This window comes from Pagrus major, chromosome 8 (genome assembly GCF_040436345.1).
Source record: "Pagrus major chromosome 8, Pma_NU_1.0".
Classification (NCBI taxonomy): Eukaryota; Metazoa; Chordata; class Actinopteri; order Spariformes; family Sparidae; genus Pagrus; species Pagrus major.
Window position 1 is genome coordinate 26,002,646 of NC_133222.1, and position 27,661 is coordinate 26,030,306.

General features: G+C 39.2%; 1 protein-coding gene across 1 annotated transcript in view; it reads left to right on the plus strand.

The window, feature by feature from the left end:
• Positions 1 to 9,990: 9,990 nt before the first annotated feature.
• Positions 9,991 to 27,661, plus strand: part of cmip (c-Maf inducing protein) — a 61,480-nt gene continuing 43,809 nt past the window's right edge. The window contains exon 1 of the mRNA XM_073471599.1: positions 9,991 to 10,884. Coding sequence (XP_073327700.1) covers positions 10,555 to 10,884 — 330 coding nt within the window. The 5' untranslated portion in view covers positions 9,991 to 10,554. The remainder of the gene's footprint in view (positions 10,885 to 27,661) is intronic.

The window sequence follows — 27,661 nt, forward strand, 5'->3', positions numbered from 1 at the left end:
GGGAAGTAGTATGACATTTTTATTGAAGCACAAAGTCTGCGGAGGGAGGAGGAGAGGCTAGTGTGGATAGATAGGTCAGACTTTAACATGGGAGATTTTGGGAGTATGTTTTCTGGCGACAGTCGATGTTTTATTTGAACCATTTCCCAACATTAACAAAGGACTTTTCATTGTAATCATGGTGGCAAAGGTTTCCTAATCTTACCTAAGCAGCAATTTTAACCCAAAGCATAATCTTTACCTGACCCTAACCAAGATGTTCAATTAAATCTTAACTATCAGATAGAAAACAGTTTTGAGAGGCACAGACAAATTATGTCCTCCTGTTGATAGGGGCATCGCAAAATACATGTACATGTTGGTCTGGATGTTGCAAAGGACATATATTGTTTAATTTGGAGGACTTTTTGACTGTCTTGGGTTGCCAAACCTGTAAATTGGCCATCAGTCTACAATGTTTCATCCTGGACATCCCAAAATCACATAGTGTATAAGGACCTTTAGTGCCATGATTGTCACTGTAAACCTTTGCTCTGCTGTGATGCGGCAAATTAATCACCAACAGTGTAAAAATCATTTAAATAGTAGATGATAAAGGTTAAAAGAAATTTTACAGTCAGTGTTTATCTTTGACTGAGCTGTGTGGGCCCAGCCTGCTCAGAACGTCGCTGCGGGTGACACTCTTGAGTTGCTGGATGTGTTGCTGCCTTCACGACCTCTGACCTGGCTTTCCAGTCAGTACAGTTTTGGCATCCCTTGACGGCATTTGTTCTGTGTGAGTTACAGCTGCTGCTGTCTGTCCACAGCTCAGGGGCAGCACAAACAAAGTAGATACACACTCAGTGGAGTGTTAATACAAGCTCACTTAAAATTCTAAGTAATTCTGCAATACAAAAATGTAAGATAACCCTGTAAGTTTTAAACAAATACTGTGCAATGATGTGTTCAATGTGCAAAACTAAGAAAACTGTGGCATTAGAATCAGTTGGAGTCAGAGTTGTATATCACTTCTATAATAATCTTGTAAGCCAGTAATTTTTAAAAAATATTTGAACATTTTTGAACAATGGGAATCTAAATAGAAAAAAAAAACACCACCAAAATTTAAAACACAGAATTCTATATATCTTAAACTGACAGAGGAGCACCAGCTGAGTGTGGTGCTCATCTTCAACATTAACTGTTGTAACCTTGTAACTACAGTAAACTCGCCACTTAGTTCACTTTGCCACCATTTTTACTTCGGTCTACAGCTTCATTAGGTGAACTGTCATCAAAATATAAATGAGAGTAATATGAGAAACTATTAGCAACAGAAAGTAAAAGACTTCCAATAGTTTGTCTTTGTAACATCACCTCATCAGATATTCAAATATCATTTGTCGACTGTTTTACTTTGGTGTTCTTTTGTTTTTACTGAGGTGAAGATGGCTGTATCACACATGTGCTCATGTACTCATAAATAGTAACAACACTGTGCCAGAAATCAGATTCTGCTGAGGTCAGCTTCTTAACAGTTCGAGGTTCCCTGTTGCAGGTATTTTCTGCTGTAAATGGTTTATTGCCTTCAGTAATGTTGTATACACAGCCGGAAAACAGGCTTTGATCGTCAATGATGATCAACTTAGAAAGCTATATCAAAGATCTTTTTGAATATTATGTTAGATAAATGAAAGGGTCTCTGTTGCTACAGTGTCCCACCCTAGGTCAAACATCCATGTCAGAAAAAGAACAGTATTGTACAGTATCTTCACACTGATATGACACACCAGCTAAAAAAGGTGTTTCCTGGAGCTCTACAAAGCAGCAAGACAAGTCTGCTGAGGCCCGACTGAGAATATCATGCTTCCTTATTTTTGCAATGACACTTAACATTCCATAGTCTCATCATTTACAGTAAATACACTCCATTTCCGAGCTGCTCTGTATCGTAAACAAAGCTTGTTCTCACATGTTAGAACTGTATGACTGTCTGTGTTGTGATACACTGGAACACACCATAAGGGAAAATAATAGCAGTCTAAACTGAGTCATGTTGTGAAAGATGGGGAGTTAAACTCCCGTTTCAGTTTGTGCTTTTGTAACTGATGAATGCTAAAAATTTGTTACATGTGTGTCATTCATCTACGTCAAAGGAATTAAACACCAAAGTGGTCAACAATATCTCTCATCCCATTTATTCCTATTTTTTGTTTGTATGCAACCAAACACCAGATGCCAATATTTTTTATGAGAGCTAGACTTTGATCACACAACTATTTCACAAGTATAAGTAAGTATAATCTGTTAAAATCATCCTCTTACTGCCCCTTTTATACTCTATGATGTACCAAAAGCTGAGTGACTGCCATTAATAATGTTCTCTACTCAATAAAAATATTTTTTATTTTACTGTAGCTTTGATTTCTGTGGTCAATGTTAGGATTGAAGATTTGAAGATTTTACCAGAAGTGAGGCTAAAGTTCATAAAATTTCTTATTCCTTATTAATGTCCTTATTCAAAGTCATAAAATTTGAATAAAACAAACAACTTTACCGTTAAACAGCCTTTTCCTTTGGCACTACATTCCCTCAACAGTACAACATCTGGCGCTGCTTCTCCACTCCGGCAGCGAGATGACTACTGCAGGTAATACATGACTAGGGATAAGTACCTCACATAACCCCACATCAAAAGACCTGAACTGTCACTTCGCCCGCTGCTGATGCCCAACTCTCTCACACTCCACTGCTGCTTCACACCTCTCCTGTTCCCACCTGCCGAGTCTTCTCGTCCACCTGGCTCCTGGTCAGAGCCACTGTAAATCACCTCTGTATTGTAGCCCCTGTTCTCAAACTGGCATCTGTCAGTCTCAGGCTGCTAGTTAGTTGCTACAACCAAAGATAGCTACAGCAAAGGGCAGCAAGTCCAGTTTTATGAGCAGCAGAAAGTGGTTATGCTGCCCCCTAAATATTTGCAGCTACCTTCTAATTCTGGCAATTTATTACAAATTACACCTCTAACATGAAGATGGCGCTGCAAAAGTGAAGCATAAATTCTGCTCTCTAAATGTTTAGGCTAATCTGTCTATCTGTTTATATATTGATACTTCTTTTGAACAAGTGGAAATTTGAAAAAATCTGGTGGCATCAAGCTAATTTGTCATGGACCAAAGTGAAACTGACCTGACAGTGGTTCTGGCTGAGAGGTCAACAAAATCATTAGGGATCATCTGTGGACCGTGAGTGTCCATTATAAATTTCCTCTCGATGTGGCCGATAGTTGTTGGAATATCTTGTTCTGCATGAGATGGATTCATAGCTGGTTGGTCCCACTTAGAAGCTGTCATTTCACTCTGCCACTGGGAAGACTAGAATGCCTCCTCTGTTCATTTCAGCAGTTCAGTACTTTGGTAACTCTCAATGTTCTCGTTTCCCTTGGTAAGGGTTTAAATAACGCTCTCTTCAGCAGGTTGTGTTCCACACAAAATTTCTCCTGATTACTTTGAATGTAGGTGTAAATTAACAGATAATGCTTTATGTGTTCTTCCTAAATTGGAACAAGGTAACAATGTGCTTAGTGTAAATTGAGTGTCTAGCCAAGTTTATCAGTATCAGCAGTATACAATGTATGTGTGTTGATCAGGAAAAGTCTAGACAAGGGATTAACAGGATTACGTAGCAGGACCAGGATGGAGGTAATTCAATTTAAGTGAGCAGCTCTCGTGACCACTCCCAGGACTAGGTCCTGTGACTGATGTGGGGTGGGGGAGGGGTTGCTGACATGGCACTTAAGAATCAGGTACATTATCAGGTTTACAGTAAGATACTGCATGGCTTATAATGGCTAAGACTGATCAATGCTGCACCATTGATTGAGATAACTGAGTGTTAGACAGATCAAATGCTTTGAATCAGTCAACTGTGTGGTACAGTACAGAAATCAGTCATGTTATGAAGGTTCTTCACTGGACCTGAACATTGGACAAAGAGACCATTGAGAATCTGAACGAACAGCAGATACAGAATAACAAATTAATAAGTTAACTGCAAAGCATTGGTGTCCATCCACAATAGTTTCTTTTCTCTGAAGTCAAACCTATAATAGGAAAAAAGATTTCATTCAATCTTATTTCATTGTGAATCATTTTCATTTCATGAAGTGTCTCTTTGAAAGCATTTCAGTTTAAGGGCTTCCTTCCCAGAGACAACCAGCGTTGTATTGATCGGTTCAGCAACAAAATACAGCATGTAATTAAATTGTATCAGGTCCACTGATACTGTGCTGAGCTGTACCAGAGAATGACATTTCAAATGCTGACATCTTATATTCACAAATTTAATAGTTCTGTTTAACGATGTTCATTATGGATTTCCAGCACTAATTTTGAATGTCCTCAGATATCAAGTCATTTCCATTATTGCCAAATCAGTACATCAGTATGGCTCAATGACACATTACATTCTTACTGCATTGTTTTCTTCCCCCTTTGGTTTCCATTGACTGTTGTCAAAACAGCAGACAGGCTGCTGACATGTTGTAACCCATCTCCAGAACAATACTGGCTGGAGTCACAGTGGTGTTGCAGCAGGAGAGACTCCACTGATGGGGGACTGGGGGTGGAACAGAAAGAAAATGAGGCTTGAGGGGAAGTGCAAGGCAGCCCGGTGGGAACATGTGGAAACCTCAGAAGTAACACTGAGGTGGTTGTTGTTGTGAGTCAGACCCTTGAGATAGGGAGCTGATTCCAAGTCTCAGTCAAGCAAATCTTGGCGGTAGTAGCAAATATTCAACTAGAACTTTGAAGGCCGAAATGGAGAAGATTTCTATGTGAACAGCAGTTGAACATGGCTCAGTCGGCTCTGAGAGAGCAGTAGTATACAGACTGTTGCACCTCGCTGCTCAGCCTTAACACTCACCAGCGTTTTAAAAGCCTTGTTCCCTTGGGCTCATTCCTTTGTGAGTTTCAGAACAGTGATGTGACGTCATCAAGCCAGATTTTTTTCCACCTGCATTTGACATATGATATCATCCCTTCATGTGTGAAATAGAAGCAACAGTACATTCAACCTGAAGTGCACTTTTCAGTTTGATTTGGGCGATAAAAATGGCAATTTTCTATGTGTTCAGGTTATACAGTATATGTAAAGATATGAGCACTCAGCAGAGACATTGTAGAGAAAGGTCTCAGAAAAGAGCACATTTTTGGGCTGGAAATTGCAACGCTTAACCAACTGGTCAAACATTACATTTGCTAACCTCAAACAGTCCGGTTTTATGGACCCCTAGAGTGTTCAATTTTATATAAATGATAAAGGAATTATGAAATAAATAATATGAATAAACTAAATTCATGGTTAATTGAACTTAACCTGTTCTTTTTCTTGGGAACTTATGTCAAACTATCCTAAAACACCTATCCCAGTCTAGCACAAAGTAAATTCAAATCTGTTGTTAAACTGTTTGGACTACAGGCATGGTTTTAAAAGGATATACGCTGATTTCTTTTCCCCAAGCTATTAATCTCAATCTATAGGAGTCTGAACACACGGAATAATTTATTTATTTTTCTCACCTGCATTTTTTAATGCCTGCAGATACCTGCCCGCATTTGATGGAAAACACAGTGGGTCCACATCATATAGTCTTACATGGTACAGGTTCAAATTCAATAACAACATTACTGAAAATGGACACTTAACATTTGTTTTTCTGAGGAAATATCTAGGCACCTGACAAAAAATGCAATTTTATGACCTCAAAATACCTCTTCCTGAGAATAACAGGGGCAAAAACTCATTATAGTTTTTTTTTTCCTTATGTACATTTACTTTATGCGTATAACATAGTAAAAAACAAGTGCTGAGGTGGGAAAACAGCCTATGCAAAGAGCAAACATAAAATGACATAAACTTGCATGATTTTCAAGTTTATGGCTTTAAAAACTGATCTAAACTATATATTACTGGATTTGAAATCACATTGACTATATGATGCATCAGTCATCCGGAGGCTGGCATGTACGTGGCTCAGGAGTGGGGAGAAAGAAGAGATAGTGATTCACATGTCTACACGATCACTCATTGGCTGTTTTAGGCTCTAGGGTGGGCTTAGAAGCCCTTATCTGATCAAATGAGCTGTCAATCAAACGTCTATCTCAGGATCTCTGGCGTAGAGGGAAAATGGTGTCTGCTGTGAAATGAGTCTTTTTACAGATAGTTAGTTTTTTGCCATTTTGTCACCATTTAATCATGAAAACTGTGTTTTGGACTAAATATGTTACTGAAATGGATCTACTGGACATTTGGGAATAAGAGAAGACAGTTTTTGTTGGAGTTTGATGCACATGGGAACTGTTAGAAAAGTGAAGAGTGACAGTACAGATAGAATGTTCCTACTGTCTATTTTTTTCTTGTAGATGCCCTTTTAATGTGATATGATCAGGTGTGACTGTTAAGGTGGTTGCTGGAATGCTTCAGAAGAGATGACACTACAGCAGAGGGAGATTACACAGGAAAGACATTATCAACCCCTTCTGCCGTGGTTGACTTTCTCTGTAAACATGTTTTTTATTCTATTACCTCCACCAAGGAGGTTATGTCTTCACCATTGTTTGTTTGTTGGTTCTCGGTTGGTTGGTTGTTTTTTTCAGCAGGATTACACAAAAACTACTGAATGGATTTCTACCAAACTTGGGTGGAGGATGGGTCTCAGCCAGAATAGACCCCATTAACTTTTGGTGCGGATCTAGATAAAGGCACAGATCCAGGAGTTCTTTTCTCACTCTCTTCAATATTGTGAGATTAGTTTCTCAGGGAATAATGCATGAATCTTGATGAAAAAATCAGGGATATTTAGGTGGCTGGTGTTTATGAGTGAGTACAATTTGATGCAGATCTGGCAAGCTTAAATTAGTTGTTGGTGGTTTGAAATTTAGAGTGATGCAGGGCTATAGAATTTGATACTGGATTAGACTTGATTGAAATAAAGGTGAAATTTTCTGTTGACCGGACTATAGGATTTACAAATTATGCTGTTCAAATGATGACAGCAAAAAATAATACTCAATAATTGAACTAGAGACCAGACCACACCAATCTTTGAACTTGGCCTTCATTTTGATCTCAACTACACACCTGTAAAGTTTTGTGACTGCATCGTACACCTTTATGGCACTATTGCAGTGACAAAATCTATGCACAGACAGACAGACAGACAGACAGACAGACAGACGGACGGACAGACACACATATACACACCTGACGACCAAGAACTCAAAACTGCTTCTGTGGTAGTTCCCACTATAATAGGTGTCTCCAAGACCGCAATGTGTCATGATTAAACACAGATACAGATACACAGACAGACACAAGGTGAAAAAAAACTGCTCAACTGCTGACGCAACCTTATTAATCAGCCAGTGACGAGAGTATGAAACCATTAGGACTGATAGTACAGAAGGAGAACTTGTTTTTGAGTGCATGGAAACATGAGCATTGACTGATTCATAAGTGACTGAGTGTTAGGGTTAGGGATGGTTCTTACAGTGGAAGGCATGACTTCAGGGCCTTCTGCCCAGCTGGAGTGTACATAACAAAGATGATAAATCTCTGCCTACGTGTGGCAAGGCTGTAACTCAAACTCCAAACTTGACATGGTGGAATTTATCACTGGGCGTAGTGAGACTGATAAAGTCAGCTAATGGCCCCTAGAGGCTGCAATATTCATTACACACTATGATATTTATATTCTGAGAGAACAAATAACATGCTGATGCTCCTGTTATTCTTGCTGCTTGGAGTGCTAACATGTCACGTTTAACTTCAAGGTGGTACTGCAGAATGGATCATAGTCTCACCAAATCTCACCTTATGGACCATATTGGGTAAACTACTGGATTGTCCAAAATAAAAAGGGTTCATAGTCTGCGGAGCATGAATGTGCTTTTTCACAGGAATCTGTACAGTTAATTTAGCTAAAATGATGTACAAGAGGAAATGTTGGCCACATGATGATGCAAGAGGAATAGTCATCCTAAAAGGTGTGTTCAGACAGAATGTGAAACAGTTTTAGACTCAGTGCAATTACATACAAAGATAATGGAAAAACATTTGGTGAGTATTTTATAAGCTCATTCAATATAAATAGACGTAAATGTTTCAATTTGACTAGATTTAGGCACAAGCTATGATAATTAGTTTAGCTTTAAAGGTCTTATTTGTAAAATATAGCCAAATTCAAAGGATAGCTCAAAAAATATAGAGGACAGCATATCACTCGAGTAACCAACAACTGCTGCTCTTTGCTAAGGACAATTAGTTAGTTAGCTAATTAGCTATTGGCACAGTTAGCTGTGGAGCCAGTGGCCCCAGAGTTTGCCTGGACTGGGACCTTGGATCACAGAGGGAGACTCCAGGCAACTTGTCTCTGCTTAACTGGGTTTAGTAGCCTGAATATGGCTTGATACCAAACTGGAACTGAACACAGCCTCCAAAACCAATAGAGGTCAGTTTGAACACAGGGGATACAGTATGGAGGTGATTTACAGCAGCTCTGACCGGGACTAAGACTCGGGGGATGAGAAGATACTGTAGCCATGCAGTGGGGGAGGATAAAAAGTATGTAGATATCTCTGCAACACAATACATAGGAGATCTATGTGACCGATCTATTTGACATAACGTCAACTCTGTTGTTTCTTCACATTCTGTTGATAATGTTAGTTCTTTTTTTAATGTTTTAAACTAAGATTCTGGCTATGTCTTAGTTTCACATTGCTCCTTTAACAGTATAAGTCTAATTGAATAGTGTAGGAGACATGAGACATTAGTTATTCCAGAATCTGAGCTATGGCCCTGAAGGACAAATGCAATTTTGAATGATTAGTCTTGAGGGAACAGTTAAATACTTTATATTGTATCCGGCGCAGAGTGTTGTATTGATAAATGAAAAAGTACTTTCAACCATGACCAGTTTGTAATTATAAGGAAAAATGACTCATAATAGAACCCAGGAAACACAGTTTTTCATGTTTTCAGATTTATATCAGCCCTTAGGGTGTTAAAACTGAAGCTGAGTGACATCATGTCCTGGTTCTTCCCTTCAAATAACCCACATGTTGATGTGTCAGCACCTTGTCAATCACCTCTGTCCTCCTTCCCTGGAAAAAGGATGTTGATGTCGACTAGTGGTGGGGCAGCTTCCTCAAGTAGCTACTGTACTTGAATACAGTTTTTAGAGTTTACTTGAGTATTTCCATTTTGTGCTACTTTATACCTCCCTTCTACTACATTTAAGAGGCAAATGTTGTAGTTTGCAGATTCAGATTAATAATACAAAATATAATAATAATAATAATAATAATAATAATAATAATAATAATAATAATAATAATAATAATAATAATTGTTATGTAGGTAAAATTATAGGTTAAGATACAAATGTATTCATCCCTGAGGGAAAATTCACAAACTACCCAACAGAATAATTGTAATCCAACAATATAATAGATAATAATACATTATTATAAATAATGTGTACTTTTACTTTTGCTACTTTAAATATATTTTGATGCCAAAACTTTGGTATTTTACTGAAGTACAAATTTGAATACATGACTTTTACTTGTGACCTAGTATGTATTTTCTGTGGTATTGCTGCTTCGTTTATACACAATCACTGACTCTCATCTCTGATGTCGACGCTGCATCATTTCCAGTGAAAGGAAAAGAGGTGGATTCACTGGAACTCCGTGCGCCCTCCTCCATTTTTTGTGCGCAGGGGGGTGGGGCGGTGCGGGGCGGGGGTGAGGTGGCGGAGGAGAGGGAGGAAGAGAGGGAGGAGGACGAGGAGGAGGAGGGGGTGAGGTGAGCGTGCGCCCTCGGCAGACAGTCAAGCGCAAAAGACACACGGCTCATCCGCTCGCCTCCCCATTGACGTCAGTCCGGTATCACATGAACGAGGAGGGACCAATCGGCGCGGCGCTGCCGGAGAGTGCTGGCTCCTTTACACCAAGATAGGGGAAAAGACTGAATAAAAGGAAACCGAGCCAGGGAGCCTGTAATGACTACAAAACCTAACGGAGGAGACGAGACTCGCCGCCTTTGGATATTTCTGTCGTTTGGTCGTTACTCCCATGCGTTCCTTGCTGTGGATTATTGTGTTTGGCACCGGGGCGGACGGAATGGATAAGGCCATGGCCCTAACATATTGAATAGCTCGTTGGTGGTAAGGGGGAGGCAAGACGCGCACCGTGGAGACAATTCATGGGGCATTGTACGGGGAGGAAAATGGTGGATTATTTGCACTGTATCATAAAAACCTTAGTCCGTCTTGATATCCTGCCATAAGACACTTTGGTGGCATTTCTGCGCCTGTCTCCGCCGTGTCTACAGCTACTGAGGTCTTGTTAAAGCGGTCGGTAGGTAGGTACCCCCCCCTCGAGCTCGATCCCAACGACCTTATCCATTTCTATTTTTTATATACATGTAGGATTGTTGTTTGGTCGCGACGCGTTCACCCTCCCCTGCCTGAGAGGAACATTTGGAAACAATAAACTGCTGGATTATTGAACCATGGATTTCAACAGCGGCAGCGGTGGCGGCGGCGGGGGCAACGAGCTGCACAACAACCAGTTCTATCAGTGTGAGGAGAACAAGCCTCTGCTGGGGGAGATGTCGGAAGGTAATAATAACACCAAGCTCGGCGCAGGGCCGTGCAAGAGAACCCTGCACCACTGCAGCAGCAGCGGGATGCGATACAAGCTACTCCACGAGGGGGACATCCAAGTGTGCGTGGTCAAACACCCCCGCACCTTCCTCAGCAAGATCCTCACCTCCAAATTCTTGCGGAGATGGGAGCCGCACCATCTCACGCTCACAGAAAGCAGCCTGACCTCGGCCACCGTGAGTTGCTTTCTTGTGTGTGTGTGTGTGTGTGTGTGTGTGTGTGTGTGTGTGTGTGTGTGTGTGTGTGATAATATGCTGCGTTTCACATTCCACAGGCAGCTTTGGTGTTTGTCTTTTCTTGTCTGGACGCAGCAGTCGCACACCGAGATTACGCACTGTCTGTTGTTGACGCAGTTTACAAGAAGGCAGCGTGGCACTGCCTCCATCGGCCGGTCTGTTGATAATATCGGCAACACTGTTGCTGCGGCCTACATCCACTGCTCTCCATCACTTCCGCGTGCAACACTTTACTGTACCTGTGACCTCATCTGGTTCTCACACCGGGGTGCAGGGGACGCACAGGTCCCCCTCAAGTGGAGGTGTCAGACACCTGTGGATGTGTGTTTTAGGGGTCTGTTTGTGTGTCTATATGTGTCTCTTATGGGTCATTGTCCCCAGGATGCTTTTTAGAGGATTGATTTAAATAATTCAACAAAAGATCTTAGTCCCAGGAAATAAAAACCATCAGCAGGGGGTCAGAGGGGCCTGTTGTGTACGCCTGTCATGAAACCAGCTGAGATCCTCTCCTGCAGCAGCCTGCATCCCCATAACAAACTGCTGTTTATGTTTTGCATTCTGACCGTCTTATGGAAGGATTGCAGAATGGAGAGACAGGATGATGCTCTAATAATGTGCCATCTTCAGTTATATTAGTATTATTGTTATTATAACAACCTTACAAGCCGCTTTAGCATTAGGGAATACATAGAGTTGCTGATATGGCAATCTATATGTTCTGCTGAATAGCTGCCAGGCCTATTCTCAGCCTAATCACTTCAATGTCAACAGGCGTGTACAGTATGTCATCATAAATATTCCTCCAGTCACCAGAATAAAATATGGCATTTTGTTTTTCTGTAAACCACTGATATGTTCAAATGTGTACCTGTCATATGTATCATATTGACATTTCTACAATTCAGTCATATCACGTTCATATTCATGTCAAGAGGTGGACAGGATGGTGGTGGCGTGACAGCTGGGCGAGATGGTTGCTAAGCCAGAGATGGCTAGCGCTGCAATGACTAGTCAATTAATTAATTAGTCAATTAAGAAGGTTAATCAGAGCAGAAACGTAAATTGCCAATGTTTGTTCTAGATATTGTATTGAAATATGCATGGATATTACTAGGGATGCAACGGTAGAGTTTTCCCACGGTTCAATATGCATCACAGTTTTTGGGCCACGGTAACGGTACGGTTTCGATATCTTAATATAAAACTACTCACACTAGCAAAGGCAATATTGCATGTAAAAATAATTAAAAGCAGATATAGTCAAACCACAAACCTTATTATAACAATGTAACACTTATCTTAATTGCCTTCCATAAAAAACATATGCAGTATCCAATCAAGTTAAACAGCAAACATTATTGTAGTATTGTATTGTACTGTATTGTATTGTGTTGTTTGCCTTTGTGTATTGAACCTAACAGGGCGTATTGAACGGTTCGATAAAATATTGAATATTGTTGCATCCCTAGATATTACTATGCATGGCTATTTTAATACCCAATGGTGAAGTGATAAATGAAAAGGTGTGTGAGAAGAGTGTAATTGAGAGATCTCTAGACAGCAGCAAAATGATATATGTTTTCAGAAACTCTGGATTTATTATTTTCATTAACATAAAATATCCTCACTGTTTTCTTTTCTATACTTTACTAATCTAAACACATGAAGTTTACAAGCACAAAAGCCTGGAGAAATCATAGACACTGTGTTGTTGGTAACCACAACAGGAGTCATGTCGGTGGTTATCAGTGGTAATTGTTAGTTATTAAGCAGTATAATGCCAAAATAACAAAAGCCTTTATTTCCCCTTCTGTTGTTATCAACACATCTGACATTTTCCATAAAGCCAGGCCCATTGTTTTATCATCACACCTCGTTAGAGGCTAGGTTTGCCTATCACAACCATGCTACAGGAGTTTGCTGAATTGTTTACTGCGGTGTGCTGTTATCATTGCAGAAAAGACTTGTGGATGTAGCTCAGGCTGAACACACCTGAACTCAGTTTATGTGCTTGTTTGAAGGGGATTTATGCATTTTTAAAGTCACCACACAATAAATCTCCATCATTTATCACAATAAAACATTTAAGTGATCAAAGGATATAGGCCTTTAATGGAAAATCCTTGAACAACTAAATTGATGGATGGTTGGTTGATCTGTCATTCTGATTAGTTTTGCCTTTTCATTTTTTCTCATCAACACTGATTACTTGTTGATTGCTTATATGCATTAGCTTGTTGGCGAGGGTGTAACTTGATGATATAAGTTAGTGACGCACTGAAAGGGTATTATGAATCAATGAATCCATGAAAAATGTTTGGGTAGATAACACTTGATCGTTATGCATTATGTAATGGAGGCTTCTTTCCGTCGTTAGCATACACTGGCTATGATGATAAAACTGATGGCTTAGTTCCTTGTGTGTTGTTCCTGTTTGTTAACACACATTACAAGCTCTGTGCAACCTTTGACTTTTTGGCATCAACATTAAAGCACACTTCCATGTAATATAGCCTGCTGATTAGCTTTTGGCTAATGGGATGCTGTTTGCGGCTATTAACCAGTGTTGGGGGTAATGCAACTCAAAGTAATGTTAGATTTCCTCAACTCAGTAATCACATTGCAGTTACAAATCAAACGATCGGTTGTTACTTGCATCAAATAAGTTCTTCAATTACCTGCATAATGGGCGGATAGAAAAAAACATGCTAGTGACTTGAGTACATTTGTTTGGCCCGTTCAGCAGCTCATATGCCATTTAAGAGCATTAAAGAAATCTATTGTGTATGTCCTCCCCATTAGAACAGGGCTTATATTTGGGCATATCTAAGGTTTAACTTTATATTCATTATATTCTTCATCCTAGTGTGAGCTACAGAGACACCTTAAACTTGCTTAGTTGATAAGTATAGAAGATTATAAAAATGGGATTAAGGACCATTTGAGCACTGATTGCACATGCTCTGTTACTTAACACTGGTGAAGTCATTGTCTTGATGCAGTTTGCTGATTGTTTCCAGTCCAGTGTGTCTTTTATCTAAACATTTTTATGATGTTTGTTTAATTGTTGTTTGTTCCTTTTATGTGCTACTGTCTTGGCCAGGACTCCCTTGTAGAAAAGATTCTTAATAGTAAAGGTTAAATAGAATAAAATGGAATGTTTACTATTGTGTTTAAATACAATGCTGAGGGACTTAATTATATCCATCCTGCTTAAAACTTCCACTCCACTACATTTATATTATAACTTTAGTTACTAGTTACTTTACAGATTACTGCATCGGAGCCAAAGTAATCGATTATTTAATGTATTTGTTTAATCCTCAAAAATAAAAACACTTGTTCCTATAATCAAACAATTAGAATATAGAATATATATATATATGTATATATATATATATGTATATGTGTATATATATATATGTGTATATATATGTATATATATACATATACATATACACATATATGTATATGTATATATATACATATATACACACACATATATATGTATATATATATATGTGTGTGTGCATATATATATATATATATATATATATATATATATATATCTATATACATATAATACTTGCAAAGTCCAACTGACCATGTTGGTTGGTGAGTAGAATAATACTGGCGTGCCTACAGTACATGGTGCAGCAGAGACAAGGAATAGGCAGCTGTTGCCTGTTTAGCAGAAGAAGAAGCTGCCCTGTTTACCCTGAGAACAATTCATTATCAGGGACAGAAGAGACCATACATCTACTGTATGTTTTGAAAGTTTAACATTCGTAATGAGTCTGACAGTATGAACCCCATGATGTCTTATGTGCACTTAGTCAGTTGAGTCACTTGTGGCAGAGACAAGGCTTCTTGGTTGAGTGATAAGAAGAGCCACGCAAACACTTCAGCGAACATTAGTTTGACAGGTCAGGTATGTGTGGGTCAGTTATATTTTATTGTATTATACTGGTAAGAATTCACAGTTGCAATTAACATCCAGTGAAATAACTAGTTTGGTGGCTTTTTGGATTGCTCTGATCACATCTCCCAGATCTGGGTTGAAATAGTTTGCTGTGAGCTCCACTGCATATAAGTGAGTCGCTATTGATTGTGGCAGCGACGTGAAACATGGGCAGCCTTCGAACTTTGGCCAGTAAACAGCTGGGAATCTGCTCTGTGGGAGAAGAAATCAGGCAAAACATATTTCTACATATCTTAAGTCAGAATTCATGGAAAGTGTCTTGCATTTGTTGGCCTTGTGCACTCAGTGCTGTGGTGTTCTTGTAATGACACTTGCCAGGAATTTCTCGTCACTCAGAAAATGAAGGGAATATATATAAGCCTATTTTTCAAACCAACCACCAACCGGAAAGCAGTATGTCAGTACAACGTTGTGACAGTATGTCATTTCTGCCATAAGGGTCTTTCAATTACAACAAAACATGTAAGTAGCGTTGGATCATTGGAATTGTTGTCAGACATTTTGAGGTTAGGGTCGGTTAGTTATTCCAGGAACACTTTTTTTATGTTTGTAGAAAATCTCTTAACATCCTGGCAGCAAATAATAAATAGAATACTCTGAGAAAAAAGAAGAAGAAAAAAATCCAGTATCTTTAGTAAATCACAGGCCTGTAAAAAGCCCATTCAATTCTTCCATTTGAAAACTAACAATAACCATGTTCATTGTTTAAATTCATTATGATAATGTTAGGTGTTTGTGAGACATGAGGTAATGCTAGTTGGATATGTTTAGTGATGACAACAATGTCCTATGCTCACAGTACACAGCCCATGAGCCTTGTTGTTTACCAGCTAGCTAACTCAATAGCACAAAGCCTCCGAAAAAATGAGTGAGCGGCTGGAAAGCTAACCCAGTTAGCACAAAGCACATATCCACAGCAGTGTGCAGTAACTGTGATGCAGGATAGCCTCTGCTTCTCTAATACTGACATCTTTGTCTGTTTTTCTGGGTGTGCTTCAGCATGAAAGTTAATTCTATAACTATAAAAACTGTAGTTAGACAAATAAAAAAAACCAAACTCAATGTTATTCAGAGTTGTAGCAATTAGAAGATCAATCAATTAGTTGATCAAAAGAAAATTAGCTGCCAGCTATTTTGATAATCAATGTTTCAGTCATCTTTCAAACAAAAATGTTCAGCTTCTTAAATGTGAGCATTTGCTGCTTTTCTTTGTCTTGAATGACAGTAAATGGAGAGTCTTTGTATTTTGGAATGTTATTTGGGCAAAAGAAGCAATTTTTTAGTTTTTCCACAATTGTTTGGCATTTTCTAGACTTAAAGATTAATCTTGAAAATAATTGGTAGATTAATTGATAGTGAAAATAGTTGTTGCTGTATATGAGAGTCTAGCTTAAAAGACATTATGTAAATTGTACTTTTGATGCCTCATGCTACTATGTCAACCATATAGTCCTTTTCAAGCAGTATCTTTCCAGGGACCTCACATTCTTATAGTAAATGCTTTATTGTTCTTGCTTTAAAGAGCCAAATGCTAACTGTCATAATTGACCCTGTACACCCCCCGAGACGAATGGAAATGTTGTTATGCTGTAAGGGGACAAAGTGATTTTAGCACATTTAGCACATCGTAGAAAATATGTTTATTACTCAAAATGGTGTAGTGGTATGGTGGTGGTATAGTGGAACAAGTGGTGGTATAGTGGAACAAGTCTGTTTTGTAGTCATGTGGATAATTTATCCAGAAACTCTCTCAACTTTTTTTTTTATGTGTGTAGATGGTGACGGCCTCTATACAGCAGTCATGTGTCTGTGAGTTGGTTTGTCAACGATGTCACATATTCTTCGCTCTGCAAAGGCTGAAATATGAGGAAGAGGGTTTTGTTCAGGGCGAAGCATGAATGTGCATTTCCTGAGTAGAGTTGTTGTGCTCGGTGTTGAACAGAGTGGTTATGTGGGCAGAAGAACAATGCTGACCCATTTGCTCTGCTTTCTCACAGAGAGACTACTTCTAACAAAGAGGCAAAGAGCGTTGACTCTGCGTCTCCAACAACATCCCCACACACTGTAAATAATTGAGATGATTGTGAGAAAAGAGCTTTGTGAAAGTGAGTATGGCTGCCAAGAGGCTTTTATTAGTTTCAGTAACAAAAGTTGCAGCAAATGTTAAAGCAATCTCCATTTCCCCAAAGCTTAAATCCTGCCAAATAACTTTTTCTCATTTTGAGAAGTTATATAGAACATTACATTGTGTCAGTGTTAAATGTAGTTGTTAAATTCTTTAATGTTTATTGGACAATGCTTCATTCTCCATGAATTGTGTTTTCCTTAATGTACAAAGCTAGAGAGAAATCTCACTGGGCAACAAGTGAGAGTTGTGACTCAATTGTCTTTCCACTCCACAGACCTGCCTGCCGCATCTATAAAGAAACCCAACATACATTATATTTACGTAAGAAGGGCACTAGTGCAAGCAAGCACTTCCTGTGTTGCGCCTCGCTCACAAAAGCCCTGAGATGAAAAGAAAGGCTCATTATTTCTAGCAAGGCGCGACAGTGGATCTTTTTAGAACTCAGTCAGTTAGACCTGAGTGTTTTCTGGTACCATCACATCACCCAGCTGTTTTTTCCTACTTTTTTTTAGGATTGGTGTGATCGTCATTGCTGATTCTTTTTGGTGTTCAATTAGAAAACAATAATAAAATACAGAGGCCATAACATATATATAGAAGTGCACCTGTTGTATATGTGTTTGGGTGTGTGTAAGCACACAGTGGACAATAAGAAAGATGTTCCCCTTTTTTCCATGTCTACAGTGTTGCAGTTCCAGTTTAGCCAAAACAAAAGCAAACCACAGCCACTTCCTTTATTGGGGGAACACACCATTTGACATGACACCTTGACTGCTTTTTGCTGTTAATGAAAAATCTTTCTCTGATGACTCTATAAGTTCTCAAAGTTGGCCAGCCAGTTGTTTCTAGCACAAATAAAAAGATTAAATTAATTAAAAAATAATTTATGTTAATCACTATTAGGCTGTTTTATTTTTTGAGGTAAAAATGCTTGTTAAATATGTAGGACCCCGAGCTATTATTACTTTTCATAATCTGAGCACAGCGAGCAGTTTGTCACTTTGTGTCAGTCAATTAAGGGAACTTGGGATTCTAGTACTACAGAAGCCCTGACAGGCAAGTGAGAAAAAAGAAATTTAAGGAACTTAGAAAGATTTTCATACAGGGTTAATGTCATAAACAGGAGGAAAAAAATGCAGAATGTATTTTTCTTATAGTACTATTTTGCATCTTAACAATACATAGGTGCCTGTTTTTGGCTGGTAGTCCACCACAAAGTTTCAGCTCTCGCCCCCTGAGGGGAAAAGGTTTAGGCACTCCTGCTCTATAAATTCAGAAAAAATGCACACTATCAGAACAAATGTCTGAAGCTCAATGTACATGCTGGCGACACGCCCCAAGATTGTGTGGGAGGTGAAAAGTTTCACCTTTACGATGTATGAAAGCCACAAGCAAAAGCACGTGCTTAATTCCCACAGGAGAGGGCACAGAGCCGTCTTCCACTCTGCTCCACTGTGTAAAGGAGCTTTAAACAAATGTAAATGTAAGGTAAATACAGAGGGGGTAATGAATTACTTTGTCATGTATGTGGATAGTGGCAACATCCAAACGGCCTAATCAGACCTGAGTATATAATAAGGCTGCACAATTAATCAAATATAATCAAATCACAGTATGGTCAAGAGCAATATCCAAGAACAAGCTTAAATTTTTTGTAAAGATAAAATGTGTGACAAACAGCATTATAATGGAGTACTGCAGAGCTGCAGAGATGTCCTGGCCTACAAGTCCTGGTCTCCAGATGTAAGAAAACATGTTTGTTTGGTACAGACCCCAACAGATGTCATATCATCATGATTTTAACTGTTTGTTTTTTTACAGTAAAAATAAAAATTGTGATGCAAAAATTATCACTCCCACTAATTGTGAATCATATCGAAATTGTAATATCTGCCAAAAGAATCACAGTATGATTTGTTTTTTAGCATATCATGCAGACCTAGTATGTAAATTAAAGTCGGACTGCTTAAGGTTTGTAGAACAATTGGATAAGAGGCCACAAGGGACATTAACAGGGGAATAATAGAAGCTCAGATATAACATAACAATAGCAGAAGTTGAGAGTAAAGCAAGCAAATTGCTATATCTACATTTTGCCAACATTAGCCACCATAAGCTACTGGTCATACCAGACTGAGTATGGGAGAATGTATTGACATCAACAAGAGTGTGTTTTATTACTCAATTTTAGGTACATATACATGTATATGTTTATATATGTGTGTGTGTGTGTGTGTGTGTGTGTGTATACATACACACACACACGTACACAACTCAACTTCCTGATGAGGTTGGATGTTCCCTTTAAGTAGGCCTCAACCCCAACCAAGCATGACCCTAATCCTAATCTCAGCCATCTTGAAACTAAACAGAACAATTTGTTATTTAATCTAATGGCACATGTACTCAATCAAACCTACATTTGGACTTGAACTGCAAGTCTAAATGCTAACTGTTGGATTGTCTTTTAAAAATAAACTAAAGTTTACTCTGTGGAATCTTCAATGTGGGACAGACATAGTGGAACAGGACATGTATATGATAAAGCTTCAGAACAACGAAGAGAGTGTGTGTCTTAAAGCATAACCAGATGATGATGTAAATAAAGTACACATCCAGATCAGCTGATCACAGAGCACGTCACACTGCTCCTCAAAGCAGAAGCAGCATAACATAACTGGGCTGCCAGACCCTGCTGGTGGCATTGTTTTAATACAAAATAAAGGAAGAGAAACGACATGTGGTGAGTACAATCTGTGAGCTCACACACACACACACACACACACACACACACACACACACACACACACACACACACACACACACACAGACACACACACACACACACACACACACACACACACACACACACACGGCTTTAAAGGCTGTGGACAGTCCTTTAGGACAAGCTGCAATACATGTTCATATTCAAATAGCTGATCCTACCAGTTTTGTTTGAACACTGCAGCCAGTAGAACTTTAGTTATAGTTTGGAATGATAGTGCTTTCAGCCATATTGATTTATGATATTTAGAATAGATTGGAATTGGACCTCGTTCTGCCTTGTTAAGAGTGTGTGACTGATGGATAGTGCAGGAATCCAAACAAGAGAGTATGCAAGGAGCTTGACATGGAATGGAGACTGCAGGCCTGCAGTGGTCATTCTGTGTGTGTGGCTGTTTTTAGTCATGTCTTTCAGGGAAACTCTGAGTTGTTTTTAACCACAATACCAGCCAGATCCAGTGACAAGTGACACACACCACCTCTTCTAAGACTGGGCACTATGAAACTTTATCTCTTGTGTCTTGACAGCCTGCTTCTAATTTACATCTCCCATAACCTTCTTTGCATTTGAATGTTCATTGATGTCACACTGTGACACTTTGCCTTCTAGTTTGCATGATTAGCAGCTGCAACAGCATTGGCTGAGAGAGAGAGAGAGAGAGGGAGAGGGAGAGAGAGAGAGAGAGAGAGACATTATGGCAATATGTGGTCCTGGTGACGCCTATTGTATGGTGAACTAAAACAGAAGAGGTTTTGAGTAATTTTGCCAGGTGTATATATGTCTGTCTATCTGTCTGTCTGTCAATGTGACAGCCATGCAAGATACAGTCACAAAACTTCACAGATGTGTAGTTGAGACTAAAATGAAGACCCAGTCTGAAGATGGGTGTGGTCCGAACAAGCAGGGCGATCTAGGGACATAAGAAAGGGGCCCATGGCCTCCACACTTTATGGCCCTGGCCCACATTTGATGAAACTATTCCTTGATTAATAAACTTATGAATTTATATTCAAAATTGTGATTCATAAGTTTAATTTCTTTCTACTTGCTCATTTAATAGTTTGCAAGTGACATGAGCCTCAAAGTGAATTCAGAAGATGTTAAAATAAGGAACTAAATTCAAATGAAAGCAAAACAAAGCACAGAATATGCTTAGAAGAGTATTTTATGTTGAAAACACACTGCAATGTGTTAAAATGTTAGTTTTTCATCCTCAGCAGGAGCACTAGCTGTGGACTGTTCTGCATGAGAGCCGACAAGGGGATGAAGAGAAGAGTTTTTTTAAAAAAGCGTCAAAGATAATAACAAGCATATACACAGACAGGATATGACAAGGTCATGAAACAAGCATTTCACATTAAGACGGGTCGAAGTTCAAGTCATGTTTTTAGTTCCTTCATGATTCCCCAGATAATCCAACAAGCTGTTGTGAAAGAATATTATATAATATAATATCTGTAGGTAATAGACCAGTTAAAAAGATAAAGAGAAAGCAGGGTAAAGGGTTGGGTTATGAACAAAAGGCAGCCTGGTGTACTGTGTGAACCCACAATTCATCATATGTGATACATTTAAAATGCTATAAAATGAAGACACATGAAGTCAACACTGGTCTCCTCTTATTGGCTGCCCTTGAAAAAAGTATGTAGTTTCCTTTGGTGGAGGCTTTGATACTTATGACCATGTTCACAGTTCAAAGGTTCCACTATATACTCGACTATTAAGAGATTAAGGTGTGTAGACTTCTTTACAAATTGGTGTTAAAGGCCTAATTTACATCTATTTCAAATACAGGCCTGATGATTTAATGCTTCCACCATTATGAAAGATATACCAGCTGCATGGCCTATATTGGTGGCTTCAGATGTGTACAGATAACAGTTTGTGGCTGTTTTTTATGCTTTTTTTCAGCCTGGAAATGGTGAAGTATGTTTAATCAGGTGTTTCATTATCAGATGTCTGATTGAAAAAGAGAACTGTCAGTTATAGATTCTCCAGCCTACTTGAAATGACGTCCTCGGGTCATTCATCTGTGGCCTTGCTACACCACAATGAGATGTGAAACTGTGTCATAACTCTGAGCAGCTTCCCTTTAAATGTCAGACTGGCTAATTCAGACCATCATTTCAAAAAAATGACTTTCTTTAAGTTTCTGTTTCTGTAAGCCACATTCCTAAGCTGACATTACGTTGTATCTAATGCAGTCAAAGTTTTCATCTGTTGTTCTATTTTTGTTACTTTAAAGTGTGAAGAAGTCATTTAAACATGAGAGAGTTCCTCGACCTGTCAGTCAAACTGAGCCTCAACTGTTAAATTGCAAGATTACCTTCGTCAGTCTGCACTAATTACATGTGGAACAGTTTTGCAGTTACTCCACAGTATCTTTGCACTTTAAGGGAAGAAGCAGTCATTATCTACTCACCCTTTCACCAATGGAAAGTAAGGTGAAGGTTTGTAGTCTACAAAACATTTTGGGGGGTTCACAGCAGAGCAGCATTGAAACATTCTCCTTAACAACTGAAGTAGATGAGTAAAACAACAGAAAAAAACACCAACAAACACCAAATGGCTCCATACAGCTCGTCCTGTGCAATCCAAGTATCTGGAAGCTCCGAAATCCCAATTTAGTTGAAATGATTTATTATTGCCACCCCCGGTGCATGGTAATCTTGTGCACCCAGTTCAGACAGGTAATGCTTTTAGCTTTGCAGCTCCAGTGAAAATTTCATCATCCAGTAAAGGGTGCAAATAACGTCTTTTCAAATCAATTTAGGATCTCAGGACTCTTTAGACTTGTATTATGCTGTATGAGTTGTATGGAGACTCTTCTGTTGTTTACCCCCACCTACTTCAGTTTGTTTGAAGAATGCTACAACACTGCTCTGCTGTGAAGCTCCAGGAATGTTCTGTGGACTATGAAACTTCACCCGACTTTCCGTTGGCATGGGGGTGAGCAGATAATGACTATGACTATTTTCTTTTCACTGTTCTTTTAACATCTTGCTCTGACAAGTTACTTTTTTCTTCCATCTGGTAGTGTGAGCTCTTTTGCGCTCCAGTTTATTACATGGAGGTACAGATTGACTGTGTGTCTGTGAACAATACATTATACATATAGTTTTATATATTGAGAACTAGCAGTGTTGCATTTTTATGTAAATAACTGAGCAGTAGAAAGATATTTAGGCCCGTTGACTTGCTGATGGAACTGTGTGTTTGTGCACACATCTGCCATGTGTCACAATACCCAGGGGCGTTGCACCTCCCACCCATTTTTTCAAATTAGTAGTTTGGACTAGGGCTGCACAATTAGTCGCAAAATAATCGAAAATCACAAGAACTGCAAATATTTTCTACAGGTAAAATGTGTCACAATACTTTTGTAATGAAATGTTGTACTGCTGCAGAGATGCTCTGGCCTACAAAGCCTGTTCTCCAGATGTAATATAACATGTTTGTTTGGCAGAGAGAGACCGGGAGAAATGTCTCATCATCATGATTTTACTAGTTTTTCAATGACAATGAAAATTGTGATGTAAAATATAATCATCCATAATAATCATGAATTATATCGCAATATCTGTCAAAGATAATTGCAATATCACTTTTTGACCATGTTGTGCAGCCCTAGTTTGGACACCCCCACTTTTCTGCTGGGTAGAGCAGACAGGCGTACTGCCGTTCGGCTTCCCTGCCACCTGACCCAGAGACACTGCAGCTGCGACAGCCAGTCTTGGTGGTGTGTTTGGCTCACAGTCCTCTGCATTAGCTGCACTGCTGGCTGTTTGATTTAAGCAACCGCGAGAAAAACACACACAAAGCACGGGGCATTGACACCACACAGCCACTGAACAAACAGTTAGGAAATAATAACGTGTCACTTACGCTGACAGAGATTTTCGTTGTCCAGGTAGTCCACTGGAAAAGAGGGAGGGAGATTAGTGGGACCCACGGCTGAGTGCCTGTTCTCAGCTGTCCTCCTGTGTCCACACCGCCCTGGGTGACTGAGAGAGGGAGGGGGCAGAGTGAGCCACAATGAATTTACTGTTTAATCAGACTACAATAGAGAAGAATTAGTTTTCATCAGGCTATTTCCTAACTGTATATTCAGTGTGGTGTTAATGGGTTGATGTTGTGTTGTATGAAATATTGATCAATTTACACTTACTTTTTAATTACAATTATAATTTGATGCAAATAAAGTATTGCATCATTTAAGCTGATATACTGCGATCATAACATCATTCTGAGTACATTTCAATTCGGAGAGCATTTACTTTAGTGCCTTGCTGTTCAACTCACCACCATTTTTATTATAAATTAATCACTGAATCAGTTTACACGCTTTTTAATATATATTCAAATATGTGAGCTGCGGCACTTCCTCTGGATGAAATTGTAAAATGCAGGCCTACTGATCATTTTTGTCATGCAACTATATCCAAATAAAGTATCAGTCCATCTGTTTAAATTCACCACAATACATGACATGACAAATACACTTCATACAAATGCACAAAAATTGTAGGGTAAAACCCTGAAACCTCCAGTAATTTTGTCCCACCGCCATTTTTAATGCTTCCTATGCTCATGCACAATAGTGAATGTTGGCCTGCTGCTACAGTTTGTAGGCTTATTTTCCACTGTATCCTTCCTTGATAAGTAGACCCGCAGATGCACGGTTCTTCAGTCTGATTTACAGTTCTGTTTGGGCTGGCGTTATATTTGGATCTAAGCTCTTACACTCCCATTTGCTGTGTAAGTGGTGGGCTGAGCTGAAGTTACTCCCATAATTATTGTCCTGCTGGTTTTGTTGACGGTGGGCTAATTTTTTTCATGTGATTTTTGTTTATTGTAGCGATTGTTGTAGCGGTCTCTGTTTGACTGTTACTGCTGTTGTTTTAGTTGTTGTGGTTGTTTCTGTTTTATTTTTAGGCTGGTTGTTGTTGTTTTGTTGTTGTGGTGGGTTGTCACAGATGTTGTGTGTTTAGTTGATATTGACGTCATTCTGTGCAGTTGCTAAATATTAACTTCGGCCACATTGCAAGATCTCTTCATGTTTTAGTTGAAAGTCTATGATAGTCAGCTTATCAAACTTTTGAAGGCATGTATTGAGTTAGTTAGCCTGGTTAGCCATGCATTCCATCCAGACTGAGCTCAGAGCACCAGAACTTGTTAAAGACTTCTGGAGATTTCTCTGCAACACAATACATAGATGACGTAATGTTGAAACTGGTATTTTTTTTCACATTTTGTTGATAATTTTAGATGTCTTTTTAATGTTCAACAAAAATGCTTAAATATTGCACCTGTAAAACACACAGGTCCTCTCTAACATTACCAGCAGAATGTGAAGAAACAACAGAGTTGACATTATATCGAAGACAGCTATGAACTGTTGCAGAGACACCTACTGAAGGTAACCAGCTAGCCTCGACCATTTTGTACCTCACGAGGCGACAGACTGCTTCTGTAGTTTGCAATTTGGGAAACTCCCCTGGGACCTCCAGGGCCCCTGGCCCTATATGATTCATATAATGTGTGGTAATTTGATTATTTGCAATTTTTTTGGTGATGTCTACTAATATTCTGTAAATAAACTGTGGAGGGTTTTTTGTAAACTAACAGCTGTGTTGACATTAACTTTAAAATGTGTGTGCATGGCTACATTTCTTGGCACATTCTCACCACCAACTGACTCACCGGACATAGACTGTTGATATAAGCCTGCCAATGGCCAACTACCAAGATACAATTTCATAATCCCCCTTGCCTGTGGGAAACGGCACCTTCCAAGTTAGCAGCCTACATGCTACACACTAGCCTGTTGTTAATGATACCAACCTAAACAAGCTTACAGCTCTGACCTTTTCTTTTGTAGGAATGTAACCATGTTAATGCTAGTTTGGCTCACCTCCACACATGCCGAACAAGTCCCCAAATTCAAATCCCCAACAAGCATCAAATTATTACAGTTTAGAAGCACAAAACAGCAAATTTTTACTTGAAAAATAGATTGAACAATTGTGAAACTGTTGACGATCGTATAACCAACTCACCATTTTGTAGTACTGAGGTAGGGTCTCATAGGACTGTATTGCTTCATTGTTTTTATGGACATGCAGTCTTACTTCTTGATAACAGACATGGCTGTAATTTGTAGAAGCTGTCATTAATTTCTTTATTTAGGGAGTCAAGACTTAGACATATAATTCTTTGGCTCTAGATGTTTCTTGTAACTGTGTTTTCACAGAAAGTAGCAGTGTCAAACCACAGATCTGCGTCACCAAACAGCTAACTCAACAGAAATGCTCTCTATCATCCACTCTGTGCAGGCCTACACGCAAGCTGACGATGATGCAGCTCAGCTGTGTTTTTGTCCTCCAAGTTTACGGGCAGCAGTTTTGTTGTTCCTTCCCAAAGCGAGAAGTAGAGCAGCTTATGGTTCAGGGATCTGACTCCTTAATGCCCGACAACATCACAGACAAATTCAGTGGTGTGGCTAATACCCTGAACAGACATTTTTCTGTTTGTGTGTGATCAATGTGTTGTCCACAGCAAAGGTCTTTGAACAAAAAGATCACATAACCTCGGACACCCTTCAAATCTGGGTCACTGCTAAATGTCCTTTTGTTTTGAAACTTCTGTTGTGTGATTATTGTTAAATATGAGACAGGATGTGAAATGATAACGCTTGTTTAATGATAGGAACAGGAAGAAATGTGCACTCAGATGCCCTCTTGTTGACTGCTATCTGCCATCAGCAGGAGGGTTGTTGTCGCTCTGTGTGATGCAAACAGAGTGGCTGCAAAAGACCACGGAGACTTCCTGCAAACCAAACTTTAACCAGTGTCCACAATGTCTTTGTCTCGCTCGATGTGCTTACATACTTAATGTGTAACAGCTTATGGATACAGATATGTTATAATTTGTAACTTTGCTGCTTTATCAAAACCAGAGTTCTTTTTTTACAATGTGATTAGTCGTTTATTATTATTAGGATAAACAGCAATGATGGACCAAGGTTACCAAGACTAAAAAAGTTTAGAAGGGAAGGGAAATAAAGGTTTAAAAAAAGTTTGGAGAACAGAAGTAAACGAGTAAGAAATAGGCCAGGGAAAGAGGGAGCAGCGGAGTAAAAGAAGTGGGTGAGAGGACGACAGAAGAAGGGATGTGGAGTAAAAGCAGACCAGGATAGAAGGATTATTTGGAGTTTGGAGAAGAAAAAGCATGAATGGTGAGAAAGGAATGAAAAGGGAAAATAAGAGAAAGGGAATAAAAAGAAGAAACGGAGACAGCAAAGGAAGGGTGAAAGGAGGAATAGAAGGAGAAGAGGAGTGTAGGAGAATATAGGTACAGGAGAAAAACGAGATAGCAAAGGAAAGAAGAGAAGGAAAAGGGGACAGAGAGTGAAGGAAGGGAGAAAGAGAAGAGGTGAGATGGAAAAGAGGGAAGAGATGAGGAGGAGACAAGAATGGCAAGAAATGGTTGAGAAAGAAGGAAAGGAGGGACCAGAGAAGGAAGGAAAAAAGTACAGAAGGAAAGAGGGAAACCAAATGAAACAGAGTAGCAGTACAAGAGTAAAAGAAGAAGAGGGAAGGAAGAAAACGATCGTAAAGAATATGGCGGGATGAGAAAAGGAAGATAGGGAGGACCTTTTAAATTCCTTCTATATAAGCAACTCTCAATATGAAACGAGAAATAATAAACCTTACTCCAGTCTCAACATGCTAACACTACTACAGTGTCTATTGTTCCAGGTATGTATGTAGTGAACTGATCTTTAAAGTGCCTGCTCCACCTCTTCAGTGAACTGACGCAG